At 36.6% G+C, this 20,355-nt stretch overlaps 1 protein-coding gene across 3 annotated transcripts in view; it reads right to left on the reverse strand.

Annotated features, from left to right (window-relative positions):
• The window catches only part of ASPG (asparaginase), a 124,898-nt gene that overhangs the window by 31,964 nt on the left and 72,579 nt on the right, over positions 1–20,355 (reverse strand). For all 3 annotated transcript variants that reach the window (XM_070751505.1, XM_070751491.1, XM_070751498.1), the window contains exons 10-13: positions 17,592–17,711; positions 14,739–14,834; positions 12,520–12,683; positions 7,344–7,430 (exon numbers count right to left, since the gene is read on the reverse strand). In XM_070751505.1, coding sequence (XP_070607606.1) covers positions 7,344–7,430; positions 12,520–12,683; positions 14,739–14,834; positions 17,592–17,711 — 467 coding nt within the window. The remainder of the gene's footprint in view (positions 1–7,343; positions 7,431–12,519; positions 12,684–14,738; positions 14,835–17,591; positions 17,712–20,355) is intronic.

Consider the following 20,355-nt stretch of genomic DNA (forward strand, 5'->3'; position numbering starts at 1 on the left):
GTTGTGAATGCGCCAACACTGGAAGTTTTTAAGAAGAGATTGGGCAATCATTTGTCTGAAATGGTATAGGATTTCCTGACTGAGCAGGGAGTTGGACTAAAAGATCTCCAAGGTCTCTTCCAACTCTGCTGTTCTGTTCTATTCTATTCCTCAAATGATGCACATAAATAGGGGTGTGCCCTCAATTACATGACCATGACCGCCATCTTGGTGTGTTTAACCTTCCCCTGCAGATACCCCTGCTTTTTGTCTATTCCAACAAAAGCAACAAGCATTTATAGATACTAATGCACTGAACAATAAATTAACATGGCCTGAATTAATATACAGTGGTACCTCTAGATACGAGCTGCTCCACATGCAAGTATTCCAAGTTACGAGCCGTGACGTGAGCGAAATTTCTGTTCGACACCCGAGCTCAAATTCGGGATATGAGCTGAGCTTCAGGATGCTACCGCTAGTTGGCGCATCGCCTCTCTGACCCAGAATCCCCTTGCTTCCGGTTATCTCGGCCATTCGCACGTGTTAGCGCGCAAAACAAAGTACGTTTCTGATAGTTTAAGAAAGTGTTTACGTAGCCTACAGTACACAGTCGCACTCGTCTGTCACCAAGGTAAGGTTACTGTACCGTATTTTATACATTTTCTTATTGTATTTTGTACATTTCTCTTTTCATTATTTACTTTATTGTTTATTTATACGTGTTGCATGTACATTTATTAATTAAAAACATGTCTTTTTTCATAATTTAGGCTAACTTTGGGACTTTTTTGAGGGCTGGAACAAATTAGAATTATTTACATTAATTCATATGGGGAAAATTCGTTCGAGATACGAGTTGATCTACTTACAAACTCGGGTCTGGAACAAATTAAACTCATATGTCGAGGTACCACTGTATGATAAAAACTCTTAATAGAGTATAATATGCTAAATGTGATTGGTTAAGTTTTTTATACAAGTATAGTCAAATACTGTATAGGCACTGGTTGGGGCTACTCTTATGTATGTAAGTATTTTCAAGTGAAACAGTCACATTTTAATGGATTATAATCTTACATATTTGCCAGGTTATTCCATCTCCCTCATATAGATAAACTGAACTGTATGGACAAACATCATATGAGATGTATCCACTGCTCAACATTTTCTGTATATAGAACCAATATATTGCAATGGAGTTTGAACTGGACAAATAGGTCACCCTTAACACCAACAGGAGAAAAATAGTGAAAATTGAATGAATATTAATGCCCTTTGGAATAACATCAAAAGTCTGGTTGAGGAAAATCACTACAAATAACTGGGCACGCTTCAAATTGACAATATCAAGCACAAAGACAAGAAGCTTAGAAGTGAAAACATCATGAGAGTGAAGAAGATCTTAGTACAAACTCAGTGGAGGAAATTCCATGAAGGCAATTAACATCTTGGCAATTCCAATCATTAAATAGATAGCTGGAATAGTGGGTTGGATTCAAGCAAAGCTAAAAGCTTTGGATAGAGAGACCAGAAAAATAATCACAATATCATAACCAGTCTTCAGAGAAGGGCGGCATACAAGTAAGTAAGGAAGTAAGGAAGTAAGTAAGTAGGTAGGTAGGTAGGTAGGTAGGTAGGTAGGTAGGTAGGTAAATAAATAAATAAGTAAGTAAGTAAGTAAGTGGGTGGGTGGGTAAATAAATAAATTAATTAATTAATTAACAATAATAATAATAATAATAATAATAATAATAATGATGATGATAATAATAATAATAATAAATCATATCCTTCATCCAGGCAGGAACATTGACAGATTCTACATACAGTACTAAGAAAAATAGGTGACCATGGAATGTTGCAAGTATACAGATAAAAGGGCATAAGAAGAATATCTCAGGACTTTTTAGTTCTTCAGTCTTAAATTAAATTTTAAAGTAATTAACAAAAGCAACATAAGTCTATTGCAAAAATCCCTCCTTTTCAATTTGGCCTACAAGAAAGATCAAATTAAGAACTGAAAAGATATAACAAGAGAAAATATTACATAACTAATTGTATGCAAAGCAGATAACAAGAAAACCTGGCAATAATTAAGAGAAAGAAAGTTGAAGGATTAGTAAAATAATAATAAATTAATAAAGGGCTAATTTTGGCAGCATAAAACCAAGCCTTAAGAACAGGGCGGTGTACAACATTAAATATAACAATATATAAGAAATCTAAATCACTATATAAAATTATGAAAGTTTACTAGACCCCATGTTCACTCACACACATTCATCCAGTCCAATCATATCTAATATCGTCCAGAGACAGACTCATCACCCATTTCCTCCCATGTTGACTGTATGACTGTAACTTGTTGCGTATATCCTAAGATTTTTATTAATATTGCTTCTTCATTGCTTATTTGACCCCTATGACAATCATTAAGTGTTGTATCACATGATTCTTGACAAATGTATATTTTATTTTATGTACGTTGAGAGCATATGCACCAAGACAAATTCCTTGTGTGTCCAATCACACTTGGCCAATAAAAATTCTATTCTATTCTATTCTATCACTCACGGCCCCCATGCCCGCCAGCAGAGGTGTATATAAAGCCATAACTGTGAAGATAGCAACAGATAGAGAATGCCACCTCTCAAAAAAAGCTGAAAAAATAGTTGCCCACCTAGCTTGCTGCTGTAAGAAGATCACATAAATTTACTGCAAATAACAGCATGACAAAGTAACAACAATGGTGCATTGGAACATCTGCAAGAGAAATCTTTCATCTGCAAGCTGGTAGGACTAAAACCTAGTTGAAAAGTAATATAAAATGAAGAAGGTAAAGTGCTGTGTAATTTTAGAATTCAGTCAAATAAGTATCCGCTATATAATATTCCAGAGGGAACAATTATTGATAACAAAGAAGGAGTGGGGGGAGTCTGGTTATTGAATGTTGCAATACCTGGAGACAATAGGAGACAAAGAAAAGAAATTGACAAAATCACAAATACAATGCAAACAGAAGTAGAATAACAGTGGTAAAAGAAAAGAATGATAGTACCAAAGGAAGGTACAATTCCAAGGCAACAGGAGCACAAAATGAACACCATCAGCATTGACATAATCACCAACACTATCAATTGCAGAAGGCAGCTTTATTTGGAACAGCTTACTTCCTGCAGTGATACCTTTAACACTATCTAACTGTAACAAGTCCTTGGGAAGAACTTGATAGGAAGATAAAAGTGCTAAATCCAGTCTGAACATCTGGCTGACTGTGCAATGAACCATAATAAATAAAAACCGTCATGGAGAAATGAAACAATTATTTGGTTAAGAAAGCAATCTAAGCAAACAAAATGTCTCAATAAAAATTTATTTATGCAGTTATCCTTTTTCTGATTGTTGAATCAGCCCAAAGCACTTTGCTGTCATCTTTGTTTAACCTGTTAAACTGGATTTTCACATGCAGAAAAGGCTAAGTGGGTTAATCTATTTCCTAAAGAATACAAAGTTTTTTAAGCCACTCCTCTTAATAATCTTGACAACTAAACAAGATTTTACAAAGCAGATTCCAAGCCTCTCATTCTTGGGAATTAATGCTACATTAATTGGCTTTATGGAATTGCTGTCTGGGAAGCACAAAACAAAACTAGTCTTACATTCAAAGATTTTATGTCATTCCTGTGCTTCAGTACTTCTGAAAGTTAATAGTAGCTAACTAAGTTTTCTAAGTTCTTTTCCTTATCTTCAGAACTTGATTCATCAAAGCCAGAGATGGCAAAAGATAATTGGGATCATACATCATTTTGCAATGGCTCACACCTATAATTTTTGATTGGTGTAATAGAAAGTAAAAATGAAATTTAGAGTTCTTTTCTTTGGCAGTCCAAATATGAATTAATTACCTCTAAATATCCTTTTTAAGTAGCTTCTTTTGGTTAAATTAGTTCTGCTTTCCCATGAATTTGTTGCTTTTGAATACAACTTTGTGTAGCCACAGACCTCTCCCACATTCTAAGAGGCCTGTAAGGGGTGTGCATAAGCGCACCATTGTGTCTACCATCCCTGTCCTATTGTCTTCTATCATTACTTTTTATCATTATTAATCTAATGTTTTATTTGTACAAATTACCATCCCTATAATTGATTGAGAAATAAATAAAATAAAATAAAATAAATAAAATGAAATAAATAAATAAAATAAATAAAATAAATAAAATAAATAAAATAAAATACAATACAATACAATAAAATACAATAAAATACAATAAATAATAAAATAAATAAAATAAAATAAAATAATAAAATAAAATAAAAAATAATAAAATAAAATAAAATAAAATAAATAATAAAATAAATAAAATAAAATAAATAATAAAATAAATAAAATAAAATAAAATAATAAATAAAATAAAATAAAATAAATAAATAAATTTTTAAAAATTAAATAAATAGAATTGAATTTTAGAAATAATCCTTTCAGATAATGGGCCACAACAGAGTTCCCCAGGTAAAACATGGGCAGATTTTGGAAATTGCTACATTAGAAGTGAAATGTGTTTTTGTGAGTAGATCAATCTGAGCAACACTTGTAAGTTTCAAATTCCCTCAGCTCTGAAATCAAGGAAATAAGTGGAAGAACCTAAAGAACCCCTTATCTACTGGATCTACCAATCAATTTACAGCATTAACTTAACTGTAACCCACTTGCAAAACACCTGTTTGTCCTTGGATTTTTTGATTATCAATACCACGTGGGCCACTTTAAGAAAGGCTGATGCATGACATCTCAAATATAGTATGACCTTTATTGTCATTGTGCATCATGTATACAATGAAATTGGTTAATCAGAATAAACCATTATTGTTAACTACCGTAATTGTTAATTAATAACAAGATAAGCAGAACAATTAGGCCAATGAGCAACCAGGAATTTAGAGAGCACTCATTTGCAGGTATTCACGGAAAAAAACTGTCACGAGAAGGGTCATAAACTGATGGAAGAAGTTAGTTTTGTTTACAAGATGTGTGTTGGTGATGCACTGTAAGGTCTGCTTTAGTGGGCAACGATCTGGATAATCAGAACTGCAGAAAAAAAACAATTATTGCCAACCTGCCTTCCATTCAGGACCTGTACACTGCATGAATCAAAAAGAGAGCTGTGACCCCTTCCATCCTGGACATAAATTATTTCAATTCTTACCCTCAAAACAACGCTACAGAGAACTGCACATCAAGACAGCTAGACACAAGAACAGTTTTTTCCCGAATGCCATCACTCTGCTGAACAAGTAGTTCCCTCACCACTGTCAGGAAGGCTGCTTTACTATTACTATTAATTTTCTCATTGTTCCTATTGTTAGATAGGGTGAATGGAAGAGGCAGATAGAAGTGGCTTCAAAACAACAGCTCTTTATTTGGCAACTATTTACCACCCAGCCAAGGCTCTGTCTGACAGACAGCTCTTTTATGGGGAGCTGCAAGACAGTCTAGCCAATCAGCAGTCAGTATTTTCCCTCCAGAATGGAGGACCTGACTGAAGCCTATGTGCTTCAGTCTGAGAATGTAACACGTAGCACCCAACTCCTTCCATTTATGACTGCAGGACTGTAAGTTGTTGCTTGTATTCTTACTATTTATATTGATACTGATTGTTACCTGATTGCTTATTTGTACCCAATTACCATCATTAAGTGTTGTACCTTATGATTCTTGATGAATGTATCTTGTCTTTTTATGTACACTGAGGGCATCTACACTAAAGATAAATTCCTTGTGTGTCCAATCACACTTGGCCCATAAAGAATTCCATTCCATTCCATTTGATACAAGGGCAAGGAAACAGTGAGAAAGGCTGACTATTCTGATGCTAATGAATAAGATTCAACCATGCAATAGATATTGCAGATTTGCAACCTGAAGGTGGATGCTACTTTCATTTTTGACTCAAGCAGCAAAAAGTCTGGAATCAAAGCAATACATTAAGGCGGTGATTTTCAAATTTGACTACTTGAAAATGTTTGGACTTCAACTCCCAACATTCCCCACCCTTTCTCCAACCTTTATATGTGACTCTCTCAGTTGCTTTGTCATCAATATTCTACAATATTCTCTTTCATGAACAATTGCCTGATATAATGTAATTATTCTGAACTAGCTGCATGGTAATGTCATTTATTCTAACTCAGAGTATAAGTCTCGCTTTCTGTCATTACTATGAATGTATGATAATACATCTTCAGTCAGATTTTGCTAATGATAAATCTCAAAGTAATTGTTAGTGAAGACAGAACTTTTGATCTTCCTCCTATGAATCAACAAACATATTTATGGCTGTACAAACATACATAAATACACATTGTCAAGGCACATAGCAGAACTGTGAAGACCAGGTTTACCAACCCATCCAAACTTTACAACATTCAGGCACGAGGACAAAGACTGCCTTTCCTCTTCAGTTGATGGAAGGGGCAATGTATACTGGTATCATCAGCATATAGATGCCTAATATCAGATGACCCCTCCCACTGGTTAAAATAGATGTTAACGAGCTGGGGATATATGACTGACCTCTGCAGTTTCCCATAGATCAGAAATTACTGGACTGACATCACAGCTCTAGACTAGATCCCTACCTTGAGCCCTTCCTACCTAGACTGAAAATGTCAATTCAGGAACAGAGTAGGTTCTGGTTTTCTTCAATGCCGGTTTGCTCATTGATGCGCCACACAGGTGCATGTACAGGTATAGTGCTAAAAACACAACTTCTGCACATAAATATCATACTATATTTACACACGTATACACACACATACATAATAATATATATACATATAAATATACAAGGCAAAGGTTGCAGGTTCAAGTCCCAGTGGGTATGGCTGGCTGATGAGGACAAAATAAGGCCGAAATAGATCTATCCTAGTCTCCCTTAATTTTCAAATTCAGCAAAAAAACATGTGACACATACAGATAGAATTGTCAGCTATCAATAAAATTAACTGCCTTGGAAATGGCCCTGGGTTGGGCCGAGAGGCAAATAAGGAACTGTGATGTTCCTTCAATACACCAGGGTGATTCGACACAAAAATATGTAACCCTTCTCTGGTGCAGAGCTGAAGGGATTGGATACTGTAGCCTAGAGGATAATTCTCTGCCTTACAAGGCAAAGGCTGCAGGTTCAAGTCCCAGTGGGTATGGCTAGCTGATGAGGCCAAAATAAGGCCGAAATAGATCTATCCTAGTCTCCCTTAATTTTCAAATTCAGCAAAAAAACATGTGACATATAAATATACATACATACATACATACACACATACATACATACATACACATATACATATTTCAGAGTCATACTTGCCTGCAGAGTTCAGTCCCAACATTCACAAGTTCTTGGCTGGAAAGGTGAGCTCCACTTCCGCGGAGTAATTCAATCACTTTCTTATTCCTTTAGAAAAGAGGGGAAGGAGTAAGTTTTATTCCTCATCCTATCTGTGTCTTAAGAAGCGCATTGACTTCAATCCATTGATAAACAGAATCAGAGAATAATTTCCCACCCTGTATTTCCTTCACAGTAGGATCCTGAAAATCACATTTATGGTAAAGAATATAACAGAAAGGGAAAAATGAAAATGTACTAGGATGGCAGGTTGTTGGATTTCTGAAGGTGATGGTGACTAATGGCTGTTTCCACAACCATCTAAGCCAGTAGATCAGGTGAGCAATCTTGTGTTGTGATTTTAATGATTGTGATATATTCTTTATCTTGAGAATTATTGATTACTGTTTATTACAATTGTTTTAATTTTTGAATGCTGCCTTGAATCACTGTTGTAACATAAGCAGCCATATCAATCTATATAAATAAAATACGAATTCTGGGAGTCCCAGTATCACTGGAAAGCTGATTTGCATCCATACCTCCATGTTAAACTAGCACAACCTAACCAAGTATTTTATACTCAAAATACAGTATATCCATGTTTTAATCATCATTAACCTAAAAATGTAGTATTTAATACCATATTTGCACATACCACTAACAACAATCCTTCAAAAGATTTCATAGTCCAAACAAAGAATCACTTTCTTGTATCACTCAGACTTCAGTGGTTTTGCACCCTTTATTCCCCTGGCTACTTCTGTTATGCACTATAGTCATCTTATTTTTACCTTCGCAATCTGCCTTATTAGGCACACCATCATTTCTCCCAACTGTACCTTGTTCTCAATTATCTGTTACAGCCTCCTCTTCGGGCCTTGCAATGCTTTGAATGCAATTCCCAAATTGCATGTACAATCATAGCACCTGTCTGCAAAGCAAGCAATTTTTTTCCCCATAACCCTGTGGCAGTTTATAGAGATCAGCATATGGTCCCAGAAGAACGTTGTGCATGTTTTAAAGGTTTGCAAACAGATGCTACATTTGCACTCTTGCATGTTGCAAAATCTTTTTTTGGTACCCAGTCCAAAGCAATGAATAGGTTTAAGTCACCTCGGATGTTTGAAAAAAAAATTAAATTAGCCCATATAATTGATCAGTAACATGAAGGAAAAAGCTAGATTAAATTAGGAAGCTGGAGGAAGAGAAAGAAAATATAGCAGAGAACCAAAATTAATATATTTGATAGTTGTATGGAAATGCTACTACAATTCAGAGTATTTCCATACTTATGAATAAGACTACAGTGGTACCTCTACCTAAGAACGCCTCTACTTATGAACTTTTCTAGATAAGAACCTGGTGTTCAAGATTTTTTTGCCTCTTCTCAAGAACCATTTTTCACTTACAAACCCGAGCCTCGAAACTGTAACCAGAAAAAGCAGGGAGAAGCCTCTGTGGGACCTCTCTAGGAATCTCCTGGGAGGAAACAGGGCCGGAAAAGGCAGGGAGAAGCCTCCATGGAGCCTGTCTAGGAATCTCCTGGGAGGAAACAGGGCCTCCACCCTCCCTGTGGTTTCCCCAATCGCACGTATTATTTGCTTTTACATTGATTCCTATGGGAAAAATTGCTTTTTCTTACAAACTTTTCTACTTAAGAATCTGGTCATGGAACGAATTAAGTTCGTAAGTAGAGGTACCACTGTACATGGAATAAAATACTGTGAATTTCATCCAGGTGTAGGTTAGTGCCACAAGACTTTGTTCCTGAGGAAACATCCATGAGATTTTTGCACTGTCAGTTCCATATGCCTCAAATTGCACAGGCTCAGAGGCGCCTTTCTGTACCATCAAGCTACTTTGTAATGCACATGCATAGCTGAAGACAATGTGAAACCACTGATTACACTCTTTGAGTACCTGAAAACTCTTTTGAAGACATCAAGGGTTACAAATAACTTGTTTAATATTCAGGTCAAAATAAGAAGCAGACAGACAATTCACCTGACACAGAAATGTATAATGACTGGGTGGAATTCTTACTGAATTGCAGATAATTATATACAGGGAAGTCAGTGCCTTGAATAGGTAAACTGCAAGCCCTGTGTCTCATTCTTTGTAACACAAGTGCTGGATTTTCTGAGGTAATCATAATGTGTCCCATTGACTTCAATACATTTTAGATTTCTTGGTCTGTAACCTGGATTATCTCAGATTAAAACTAGTAGGCGGGGCTTAGGCAAAATACAAACTTCCGTTTCATCTGCATTATGAGACTGAACAGAAAAAAGTAAAATAAAAGTTAAATGCTCCCTTGGATTCAGCCCTTCAATGGGAGGTTGTTGGAAGCCCCTTGGATGTGGCTCCTCAGAGCAGAGTAAAAACAGAAGAGAGATACTTTACATTAGTCATACATTGATCCACCTAAGTGCTATCGGAAATCCTTCTCACTCGGTAAGGCGGAGAATAAATCAGAAATCTTTTACATGCAAAACTATAGCCCCACCTTAAACACTCTAAAGCATTATTATACATGATAAAGATAATTACAGTTATTATGCTGTGAGCAAGGTATGAAGGTTCCTTAATGCTGACAGCTGACATTCTTTATTTTTACATATGTTTTAAAATGGTTTTTTGAAGGCTTACTTAGAATTTAAAATTCAAGCATATCTTTATAGGAATGAGCATAGCAAGGATGTTATTTCCTTTTCTTCGGGAATTTAATGACATGCAAATGTTAAACCCAAGCCTCAACTTGATGGACTTTATTTCATTCTTTAATTTTGTTCTCTGGTAAGAAATAAAGAATTGACCTTTTACATAGTCTTGACCAAGTTCAAACATAAGAAACCACAGAGCAAAACAAAAACAAAAAAACCCAACCCTCTGTCCTTAAAAGAGCCAGAACAAGATACCTATTTGCAGATGACTAATAGCATTGCCATTTTTTTTAAGAAGTCATAGAAGGCATAAATATTGCTGGATGTTTATTTTGCTTCCCCATAAAATATCCAACATTTCAAACAGGAATATTGATGCCTAAGGCCCACACAAGTTCTTTCTATCATACTTATGAACACAAAAAGCAATACACAGTTCTACCTTAAATCTCATAATTTCTTTTTTATTGCTAAAGTTTATTTATTTACTTATTCGAGAAGAAAATGTTGTGGGAAATTAAACACAAAATAAACATGCTTTATGAGTGACTGGGCACATATGTGGGACTGCATATTAGTATGCAAGTAATTTTCTCTCACATAAAATGAAAGCAAAGACCTATCTCTGTACATTATTTTTGCTCCAGTTGCAGTAATAACATGTAATGCTACCAGATTTAAATCATCCCTTGCCATTTTAAGATTGGCTACAAAGTCTTCCAGCACATAGGAGCCTAAAGCAATCTTTCCGGACTGTACAAATTGATGACTAGTAAGTCTCTTCTAACAAGAACGTAATCTTGAACCCAAATTCACTCTGTTCTTCCAGTCCCCCTTTTGGCAGCTTTCAAAAGATCAAGCTCCCTCTCTTACGGGAGTGGTAAAGTAAAAGAATCTGAATAACAAACTCGTGTGAAATTCCTCAGGCGGCCCTGGGTGTGGTTAAAACAGGCACATTGCTGTTTATAGAAAAATTTTGCACAGGCGTGCAGAGCAAGTGCTACCAGGGCTCAGATGTAAGTGTTTTTAACTTGCACTAGAAACTCTTAGGAAATTCCTCTCCTGTGTTCTGGTATTTCTAGGACTTAGCCATCGTGCTGTCGCAGATCATGTGGAACAGATGCCGAATATCTTAGGAAAACACCAATCCAAGAGTGTGAGGAATTGACCACAGTTTAAGCCTTGTGGACGAGTGATGATGGAAATTGTCACCCAACAATTCTGGAAATCATCAGAAAGCTACACTATGGCAGGCATTTATCTGAATTCTTAAAGGGAAAGCTTTACTAGTGTGAGCCATGGAGAAAGCTGTTATAAGCAAGCATTTAGATGAGGGGTGTCAAACTCATGGTCAGCAGGCCAGACGCACCACATGTTGGCTACTTCTATCCCAGGTTTAACAAAGGGTTGCGCTATGTCACGTGATGTCACTATGTCATCGTGAGTCTGACACTCCTGATTTAGATCTATCGCGTCAAACTCTTTCCATAGATGTGAAGCAGGCATGCTCTGCATATTTAATTTTAATAAATGATGTATATAGAAATATATATATAATATCTGCAAAAACTGGATTTTTTTTGTTCAATTAGTAGGATAGGGGCAATGAAATAAGCAGTTAAAACAAATAGGATTAAGGGAGAGAAAAAAAACAGACTGTAGTTTATAAAGAGGGACATAACACGTAGAGAGTACTAAAATCCATTAAAATGTCAGAAAAAGTCATTTCCTAATTTTCGGTTAACAAAAATCTCTACATGTTCTCATATGCATAAAGATCTGAAACATTTTAACAAGAATTTTACATATTCCATGCAGAATCCTGGATATGATTCCAAAAAGGTGTTTTGGGATATTTAGGGACAGAAATATTGCATCAGTCAAATAACAGTTGCAGATGATAGTTAGGACAGGCAAAGATATGGTTACTTTAAAGAACTGCTCATAGATATTGTGTTCATGTATCTGCACACTCTAAAATACCATTTTGAAATTGATTTCAAAGTAATAAACAGCCTTGATGAGTGAAATTCCATACAGCAGTATATTGGTCAAAACATCTTCCCAATAGACGCTAAACATTTTTTACCACACAGAAACCAATAATAAACATATAGTCTCTTTACTCATTGTGTTCCTCTCCTGTGTAGCAATAGCAATACATGCAATGTGTAACAAAACTGAGGCGTGAACAAGAACAATCAATGCTTTATATTTACTGATCTTTTACTATCGTATCCTATTAGAAAGTTTTCCATTTTTATTGCTTGGGATATATCCCATAACCAAAAACATCTATTTTATTTCCAACCATTAAAGTTGATTTGGAAAAGACAAGTTTTGTAAAGGAATAAACTGTGGCTGAGAACTGCCCTTTAACACACAATACCTATCTGTCCCAAACCCAATATATATCTGGGCTTCAATTAATTCAGCTGCTTATAACTTAACTCTTCCAGGTGCTTGATTTAAATTATATTTTAATAAGATACCTGAATGTGACAGCATTCATCAGTGGAGTAGCGCCTAATCGGTCTTTTGCATATACAGTTGCACCAGACTTCAACAGATGCCTGACCACCTTCAAATTGCCTTCACAGGATGCCACATGAAGTGGCGTGCGACCATCGTAATCACCAGAGCTCAAGTTTCCACCCTACAATAAAGTTGTTAAAAATGTATGTAAAATTGTATCTGTCTTTAAATCCTTCTTCAAATCCTTTATATCCATATTTTTTTTCTAGTTTATCAGGAACTGGATTTGTCATAAAAAAATGTTTCTATCACTGTATTATTTATTTATTTAGTATTATTTCATTCATTCATTCTCAGGAACTCTAGGATCAATGGAGCAGACTCACCTAAAACTACTTTTTGAATATCAATCCAGAACCCTTCAGGAATACAGAAATAATAGCTTGATTAAAGTATCCAACAGTATATCTATACTGCTCAAAAAAATAAAGGGAACACTCAAATAGAATAGAATAGAATAGAATAGAATAGAATTTTTATTGGCCAAGTGTGATTGGACACACAAGGAATTTGTCTTGGTGCATATGCTCTCAATGTACATAAAATAAAATATACATTTGTCAAGAATCATGTGGTACAACACTTAATGATTGTCATAGGGGTCAAATAAGCAATGAAGAAGCAATATTAATAAAAAATCTTAATATTAATAAAAACACATCCTAGATCTGAATGAATGAAATATTCTCATTGAATACTTTTGTCCTGTACAAAGTTGAATGTGCACAACAGCATGTGAAATTGATTGTCAGTCAGTGTTGCTTCCTAAGTGGACAGTTTGATTTCACAGAAGTTTGATTTACTTGGAGTTATGTTGTGTTGTTTAAGTGTTCCCTTTATTTTTTTGAGCAATGTATAAAAGATGCAAATAAACTAGAGTGTTTTACAGAAGTCCCTTTTCACACGAGAAAGGCCTAGACCAGAGATTAAGTGCTATCAGTTCAGACCGGTTTGCCTGAACTGATAATAAAAAATGTTACCAGTTCAGGCGAACCAGAATATCCAACAATCAGCTGTGCAATGATCAGCAGGATTTCCTGCTTTTTAGATAATCTAAATTGCACAGCACAGCTGATCCTCCCCCGCTGTTCTACTTATCTTTGCAGACTCTGACGGCTTCAAAATGCTCCTTTTTCAGTATCATACGGTCGTGCCTGTGGTACGCATGCGCAGTGCGCATATGCACACAAAGCCCACGCAAAGAGAAGCAGTAGCAGACTTCAAAGGATTTCACCCCTGACCTAGATGTTGCTAATGGTACATTAATAACTGAATCCTGCTCTCTCTCTCTCTCTCTCTCTCTCTCTCTCTCTCTCAATTACATTCATTGTATATTCATTGATATAAACCCTTTATCCAATAATACAATATCACATAACAATGTGATGTAACAGTATAATTTTAACAATTGGGGCAAACTATAACAAAGAGGCAAACTCACTTTTGAATGTTCCAGAACAACTGCATATTAACCAAAAACGTGAGATGCAAGAAGAATAAGATAAAAATTCCCCATAATCTGCAATTATGAAATATTAAGATTACCTAAGGGATGTACTTCGAGTTTGTTTGTTTGTTTGTTTATTCAATTTTTATGCCGCCCTTCTCCTTAGACTCAGGGCGGCTTACAACATGTTAGCAATAGCACTTTTTAGCAGAGCCAGCATATTACCCCCACAATCCGGGTCCTCATTTTACCCACCTCGGAAGGATGGAAGGCTGAGTCAACCTTGAGCCGGTGATGAGATTTGAACCGCTGACCTATAGATCTACAGTCAGCGTCAGTGGCCTGCAATACAGCACTCTACCTGCTGCGCCACCCTGGCTCTTAATAGAATTTTAATAGAATAGTTAATAGAATTTTAATTAGACTGCAAGGAGCAAAAGATAAATTTTGCTGCTTTCTACTAAAAAATATAAAAGTTATCTTAAACCATTTCCAGTTTTAATCAGCTGTAACGTTGGGGCTCTTTCGAATAAATACACAAGGTTTCCTAAAATTGATTGTAGCTAATCTAACATGTCTGAATTTTTATTTTTTCTTCTGTATTCTAAATCCAGATTATGGAGGCCATGGAATAACCACTTGGAAAAATACAGTTCAAATTAACTGGTGAACAAAAATTGTTTTACACCCTGAAACAGTCATATAAGAAATGAAGTAAGAGGCAGATACCAAGTCCTGTAAGATTTTTAGGGCTGTTAGGTCGTCATTTTTTGCAGCCATGCATGCCAAAGAAGGAGTCAAGACGTCCCTTACAGTTGCTAGTTCCTGAGAAAAGAAAATAAAGCTATTAGTTACACATATTTATTCCACTTGTGTTTGCATATACAGTGATACCTCGTCTTACAAACGCCTCATCATACAAACTTTTCAAGATACAAACCCAGGGTTTAAGATTTTTTTGCCTCTTCTTACAAACTATTTTCACCTTACAAACCTACCGCTGCTGCTGGGATGCCCCACCTCCGGACTTCCATTGCCAGCGAAGCACTCATTTTTGTGCTGCTGGGATTCCCTTGAGGCTCCCCTCCGTGGAAAACCCCACCTCCGGACTTCCATGTTTTTGCGATGCTGCAGGGGAATACCAGCAGGGGAATACCAGCATTGCAAAAATGAACGCTTCGCTGGCAACTAAAGTCCGGAGGTAGGGTTTCCCAGCGAAGGGAGCATCAGTGAAATTGCAGCATCGCAAAAACACCAAAGTCCTCGAAACCCCACCTCTGGACCTCTGTGTTTTTGTTTTGGGCGCTTTGGCTGGCAAAGGGGGTGAATTTTGGGCTTGCACACATTAATCCCTTTTCCATCGATTCCTATGGGAAACATTGTTTCATCTTACAAACTTTTCACCTTAAGAACCTCGTCCTGGAACCAATTAAGTTTGTAAGACAAGGTATCACTGTATAGTACAGTAGCTGGACTTTTTTTGACTAGAGATGCTTGTTTGAGGAATCACTTTCTGAGCAATGCATATTTTCTCCATCTAGTATATAGCGCTCTGGAATTCAATGCTGTCTGTGCAAAATGAACATAAGGACAAGATGACTTTTTATTTTTAAAGTTTTATGAAATTACAGTTTCATCTCCATCAGTCCTGTACTTCAGTCATTCCAGCAATCTTCAAACATATTTAATCAAGCACTTTAATTATGATATTTTTTAAAAATCTGTTAGGGAAAAGTTATAAAAATGAAATTAAATAAAAGATATGAATGAAAGAGCCTGGCATAGCTAATGGAAATTGCAGATTGTCTTAATGTGCTGAATATATAATTGTTAGAAGAAAACAATGATCATCTCTTCCAATGTCAGAGGCAGTGGTTCATGAGCATAAACAAGACTGGTTGTATTGCACATATACACAGGTGTGGATTTCCATTCAATATCTGGTTGAACTATTTGGGAAGAGACTTTTAGACTAGATAGACTTTTGGTCTGATACAGGTGGAAATATCTCTCTTCTTCCTACCTGCTGTGTTCCAAAGCTGAATTGGGCCTCCTTCATTTGAACTTGGCAGTCTCATCTCTTGAGCAACAATTGGATATTGTTGTCTAGGACAGGGGTCACCAGCCTTGGCAACTTTAAGACCTTTGGACTTCAATCCCCAGAATTCTGGGAGTTGAAATCCACAGGTCTTAAAGTTGCCAAGGTTGGAGACCCCTGGACTAGGATATAGTTTTTGGACATCACTGTCAATGCTCTTGATTGGTTTAAAAGATTTTGTGTTGTTTTCTTGTTCTTTGACAGTATTACACAGTGGATTAAAGTCCTAGGAAGGGGTTGTCCCTCAAAGATTAGATATGGGTGTTATTTTGTTTCCCTTTGGGTGCTCTAATTATTATTATTTTTTTATTTTTTTTTATTTATTAATAGAGTTGAAAGGGACCGATAGGTCATCGAGTCCAACCCCCTGCCTGAGCAGGAAACCCTACAGCACCCCAGCCAAATGGAAGTCCAATCTCCTCTTGAAGGTGTCCAGAGTTGGGGAGTTCAACACCTCCCCTGGCAGGCAGCTCCATTGGTTGATCGCTCTGACCGTCAGGAAGTTCTTCCTTATTTCCAGGTTGAATCTCTCCTTGGTCAGCTTCCAACCATTGTTCCTCGTCCGGCCCTCTGGTGCCCTGGGGAATAAAGAGACCCCCTCCTCACCGTGGCAACCCCTCAAGTATCTGTAAACTGCTATCATGTCCCCTCTAGACCTTCTTTTTTCTAGGCTGTCCATGCCCAGTTCTCTCAATCTCTCTTCGTGTCGATGTTTACATTAATGATACCAACCTCTATCAGTCTTTTATGGCTCTTAATGATGTGTGGTCTGGAATATTTTATCTTCATAGAGCATAAGAGTGCAATTTGAGCTTGTTCTGAACCTTTCATATTATCCCTCACATTTTAGTAGGATAAACTCCTCCTCACTGGCTGTCAAGTGAAAGCAGCCTCAAGTTTAAATTAATACTACTGTACTTTTATTTAAAGCCCTCCAATCACAAACTCCCCAGTATCAGTCTACTTTTATTTCCTCCTACAGTCTGGTTATTTTCCAAACAGCAGGGTCTTATTTTGGTTTCTTACTTCAGGGGTACAGGCTCAGGTTTCAAGATGTATTCCCATGACTCAGGGCTCACTTCCTCCCTCCCTTTATGTCTGTGGAAATCAGATATCCCTTAAAGGGATTTAAATATTATTTTATTAGTGGGTTAATCTGCTAGTTGCACCCTATCTCACAGTTCTAGATAAATACTTTTTAAAAATCAGTGTGGATGTACATTTATTCAGCTTTGTTGTGTGTCATTATTTACTGTTATTGTACTCATCATTTTACAGTTAATATTTGTTTGCTATATTGAAGCTAAATTCCAAACTAATGTTATAGGGCTGGTTGCCATCACTTTTTAAAATTTCTACTGTGCCTTGGTAAAAGAAAGCAGCAATAGGAAAGATAATATTTTTGCTATGATATATATTTTAAAACTGGTTAAACTGTTCTGCAATGTTCTCTTTGCTTAAACAAGAGCTATTTGAATAAGTACCTCTTTGCAGCCGATCGAGAGATATTTTGCAATCTCTTGCATAAACTTGCAACCTTTGAGAGTTATCTGGATTCCAATGGGCACAACAGTCATTTCTCCTCTCAAATTCTTGCTCAGCATCTGCATAAAGAAAAGCACGTCTGAAACCTAAAGAAATAAATCTAAGATAACTGAAGGACCATCTACTCCAGTCTGAGCTGACTATTCAAGCAGATCCTCCAAGACAGTTTGTATGGTGGTGGTGAGAACACTGAGACTGAGATGTAATCAATCTATTTGTGTATAATGAATTAAATCAAAATCCCTAGATTTTATGCAACAAGGAAACTTTAGGAAAGTAACATTAAGAAGAAGAAAAAGAGAGATGGTGCAAAATTACACAACTCAAATTTATTTCATCTTGTATTAAGGATTAAGATTATTAATTACTTGGTTTATTTAATGTGCACAATGTGAACACTCACCCAAAAGCTATTCCTTTTTTATGTGTTAATACTAATTTGACAAATTCCTTTACTCAAATCCTGTATACACTGTCGCCTGTAGGAAATTAGCACCCACCCCTCTAGAAGAATGAAATATTCTAGGAAATATTAAAAAGGCAAAATATTATACCTCTCTGGACAAGAAAAGGAGAAACATGCTCTTGGAAAGCAACCCCCACCTTTGCTAATAGCCCCAGAAAATCTGGGCCAAGTTTATCTACAAAAAAAAAGACATGGCCCTCAGGTCATGATAGGATTAGCCCTCTACAAATCTAGCAAAATAATTCACCACATGGTACCCGGGGAGATTACATCACCCAGCAAGATTCAACCAAGCTTGGGACTTAAGACACTACAAAGTTACCCCTGCATGGCCCCATCGAAGTCTGATAACCAATCAGAATACATTTCTTTCACAGGAACACGAACTCCGGGGGGGGGGGGGCAAGAGAGGGTATACATCTCTCTTTCCCATGTGCTTTCCCCCCCCCATGTGGTCCTGTCCACCATTAAATCAGCTTCCCAAGCAGTGTCCACGTTTCTTCCCACTCAGAACTGAACCTAGATGGACATTTCTTTCAACATGCCTGCCTTATAATCATAAACTCATTCATAGAAGCAGTGTTCCCTCTAATTTTTTTGGGGGGTGGGCGGAAAAGTATAGTGTCTGAGCGGCAGTCCCTTCGGGACTGGGTGGCACAGAAATAATAAATAAACAAACAAACAAACAAATAAAAAACCCACCCTGTTTTGCCTCAGAGAATTTCAAAATAAAATACTGTACTGTGTGTCTATAACAGTGAGCTCATAATAGGGCAACTCTATCAATATCAAAATGCTTAAATAGTTGAGCTAGTTTCAAACTAGATTTTGAATTTCTTTCTCTCTTCCTTACTCCCATTCTTTTTCTTTCTCTTTTCCTTCCTCTCTTTTTTCTATCTGTTTCTCTCTCTTCCTCTCTTCCTCTCTCTCTCCTTCCCTCTCACTCTTTCCCTCTCGGCTTCTGGGCAGGTTTGGAAAACTCTGAGTTGATGATGATTTTTAAGTGAGCGATTGCTCACTGCTCAGCTTAGAGGGAACTATGCATAGAAGGGTAAAACCATGTTGAATAGTTTTCTGTTATTAAGATAAATAAGGCAGGAGAAGTACTAGTAGTAATAATCTGAGGCAAACATCATCAGTCACATTATGCCTCTATTTGAAATACTGGAGAAGAGTAAGAAATATGAGAGAATGTGTGTTAAGTATAGAAATATCACATTAAGGGCATGAAAAACTGTCCCAATGGACACTGTGCACTATGTTCATAATCAAGAAGTTTCAAGGGTTTATTGAAGGAGGACTAATGAAACAGCAGAAATCAAATCTCCTTCTTGTGGAAAGGTAAAGATAGAAGAGAGAATAGTTTCCTGAGAAAAGGAGGGGAAGACAGTTAAGAAGCCAAGAGGGGGGCTGAGGAATATCAGAAATAATAAAGAATGTGACGTCAAGGCATAGAAAGCCAAGGTTGCATCATGACAAGTCCCTAGAACCTTACAGAAGCCTATAGAAATGTGCAAAATTGTTTGTTTGTTTGTTGAACAAGTATAGGATAGGAGTTTGTATAAACGTAACATAATTAGAAAGTAATTATAAAAGACAATAGGATAGTAGGACAGGGACGGTAGGCACAATGGTGCGCTTATGCACGCCCCTTACAAACCTCTTAGAAAAGAGGAAAGGTCAAATGTAGACAATCTAAGGTTAAAGATTTTGGGGTTTGGGGAAGAAACCACAGAGTCAGGTAGTGCATTCCATTTTCTGCAGTCTACTAATATATAATATATGACAATCCCCTAGTTTCCAAGCAGGCATATAATTCTGACACACACAAAATGTGAACCTGTGAACTAGATCTATCACAGACCCCATGAGACAGATACTATGGATAGTTTAATCCTGTTGAAGGTTCAAATGGTCACTAAACATAGCAACCATCAACCAAGGACTACCTGTATTGTATGAAATCACCCAAGTATATGTGAAGTATATATATTTGTTGTGTGAGAGTTAAGGTTCCATGTCAATCTGTCTGGAGAATCTAATCCTCACAAAAACCAAAGGCCATTGTCAACCACTGTGATCTGAGAGCCCGTAAGCTGTAAGATGCTATAGCTAAGTCTGGTTCTGACAATAACATTGATAATTATTTAGGGACAAAGGAAGGGGAGAAAATCTGGGATATTGGGAAAAGACTGAAAACAAAATAAGAACAGTATTGCACATACATGTAGAATGTA

Source organism: Erythrolamprus reginae, chromosome 1, assembly GCF_031021105.1.
Source record: "Erythrolamprus reginae isolate rEryReg1 chromosome 1, rEryReg1.hap1, whole genome shotgun sequence".
NCBI classification, from domain to species: Eukaryota; Metazoa; Chordata; class Lepidosauria; order Squamata; family Dipsadidae; genus Erythrolamprus; species Erythrolamprus reginae.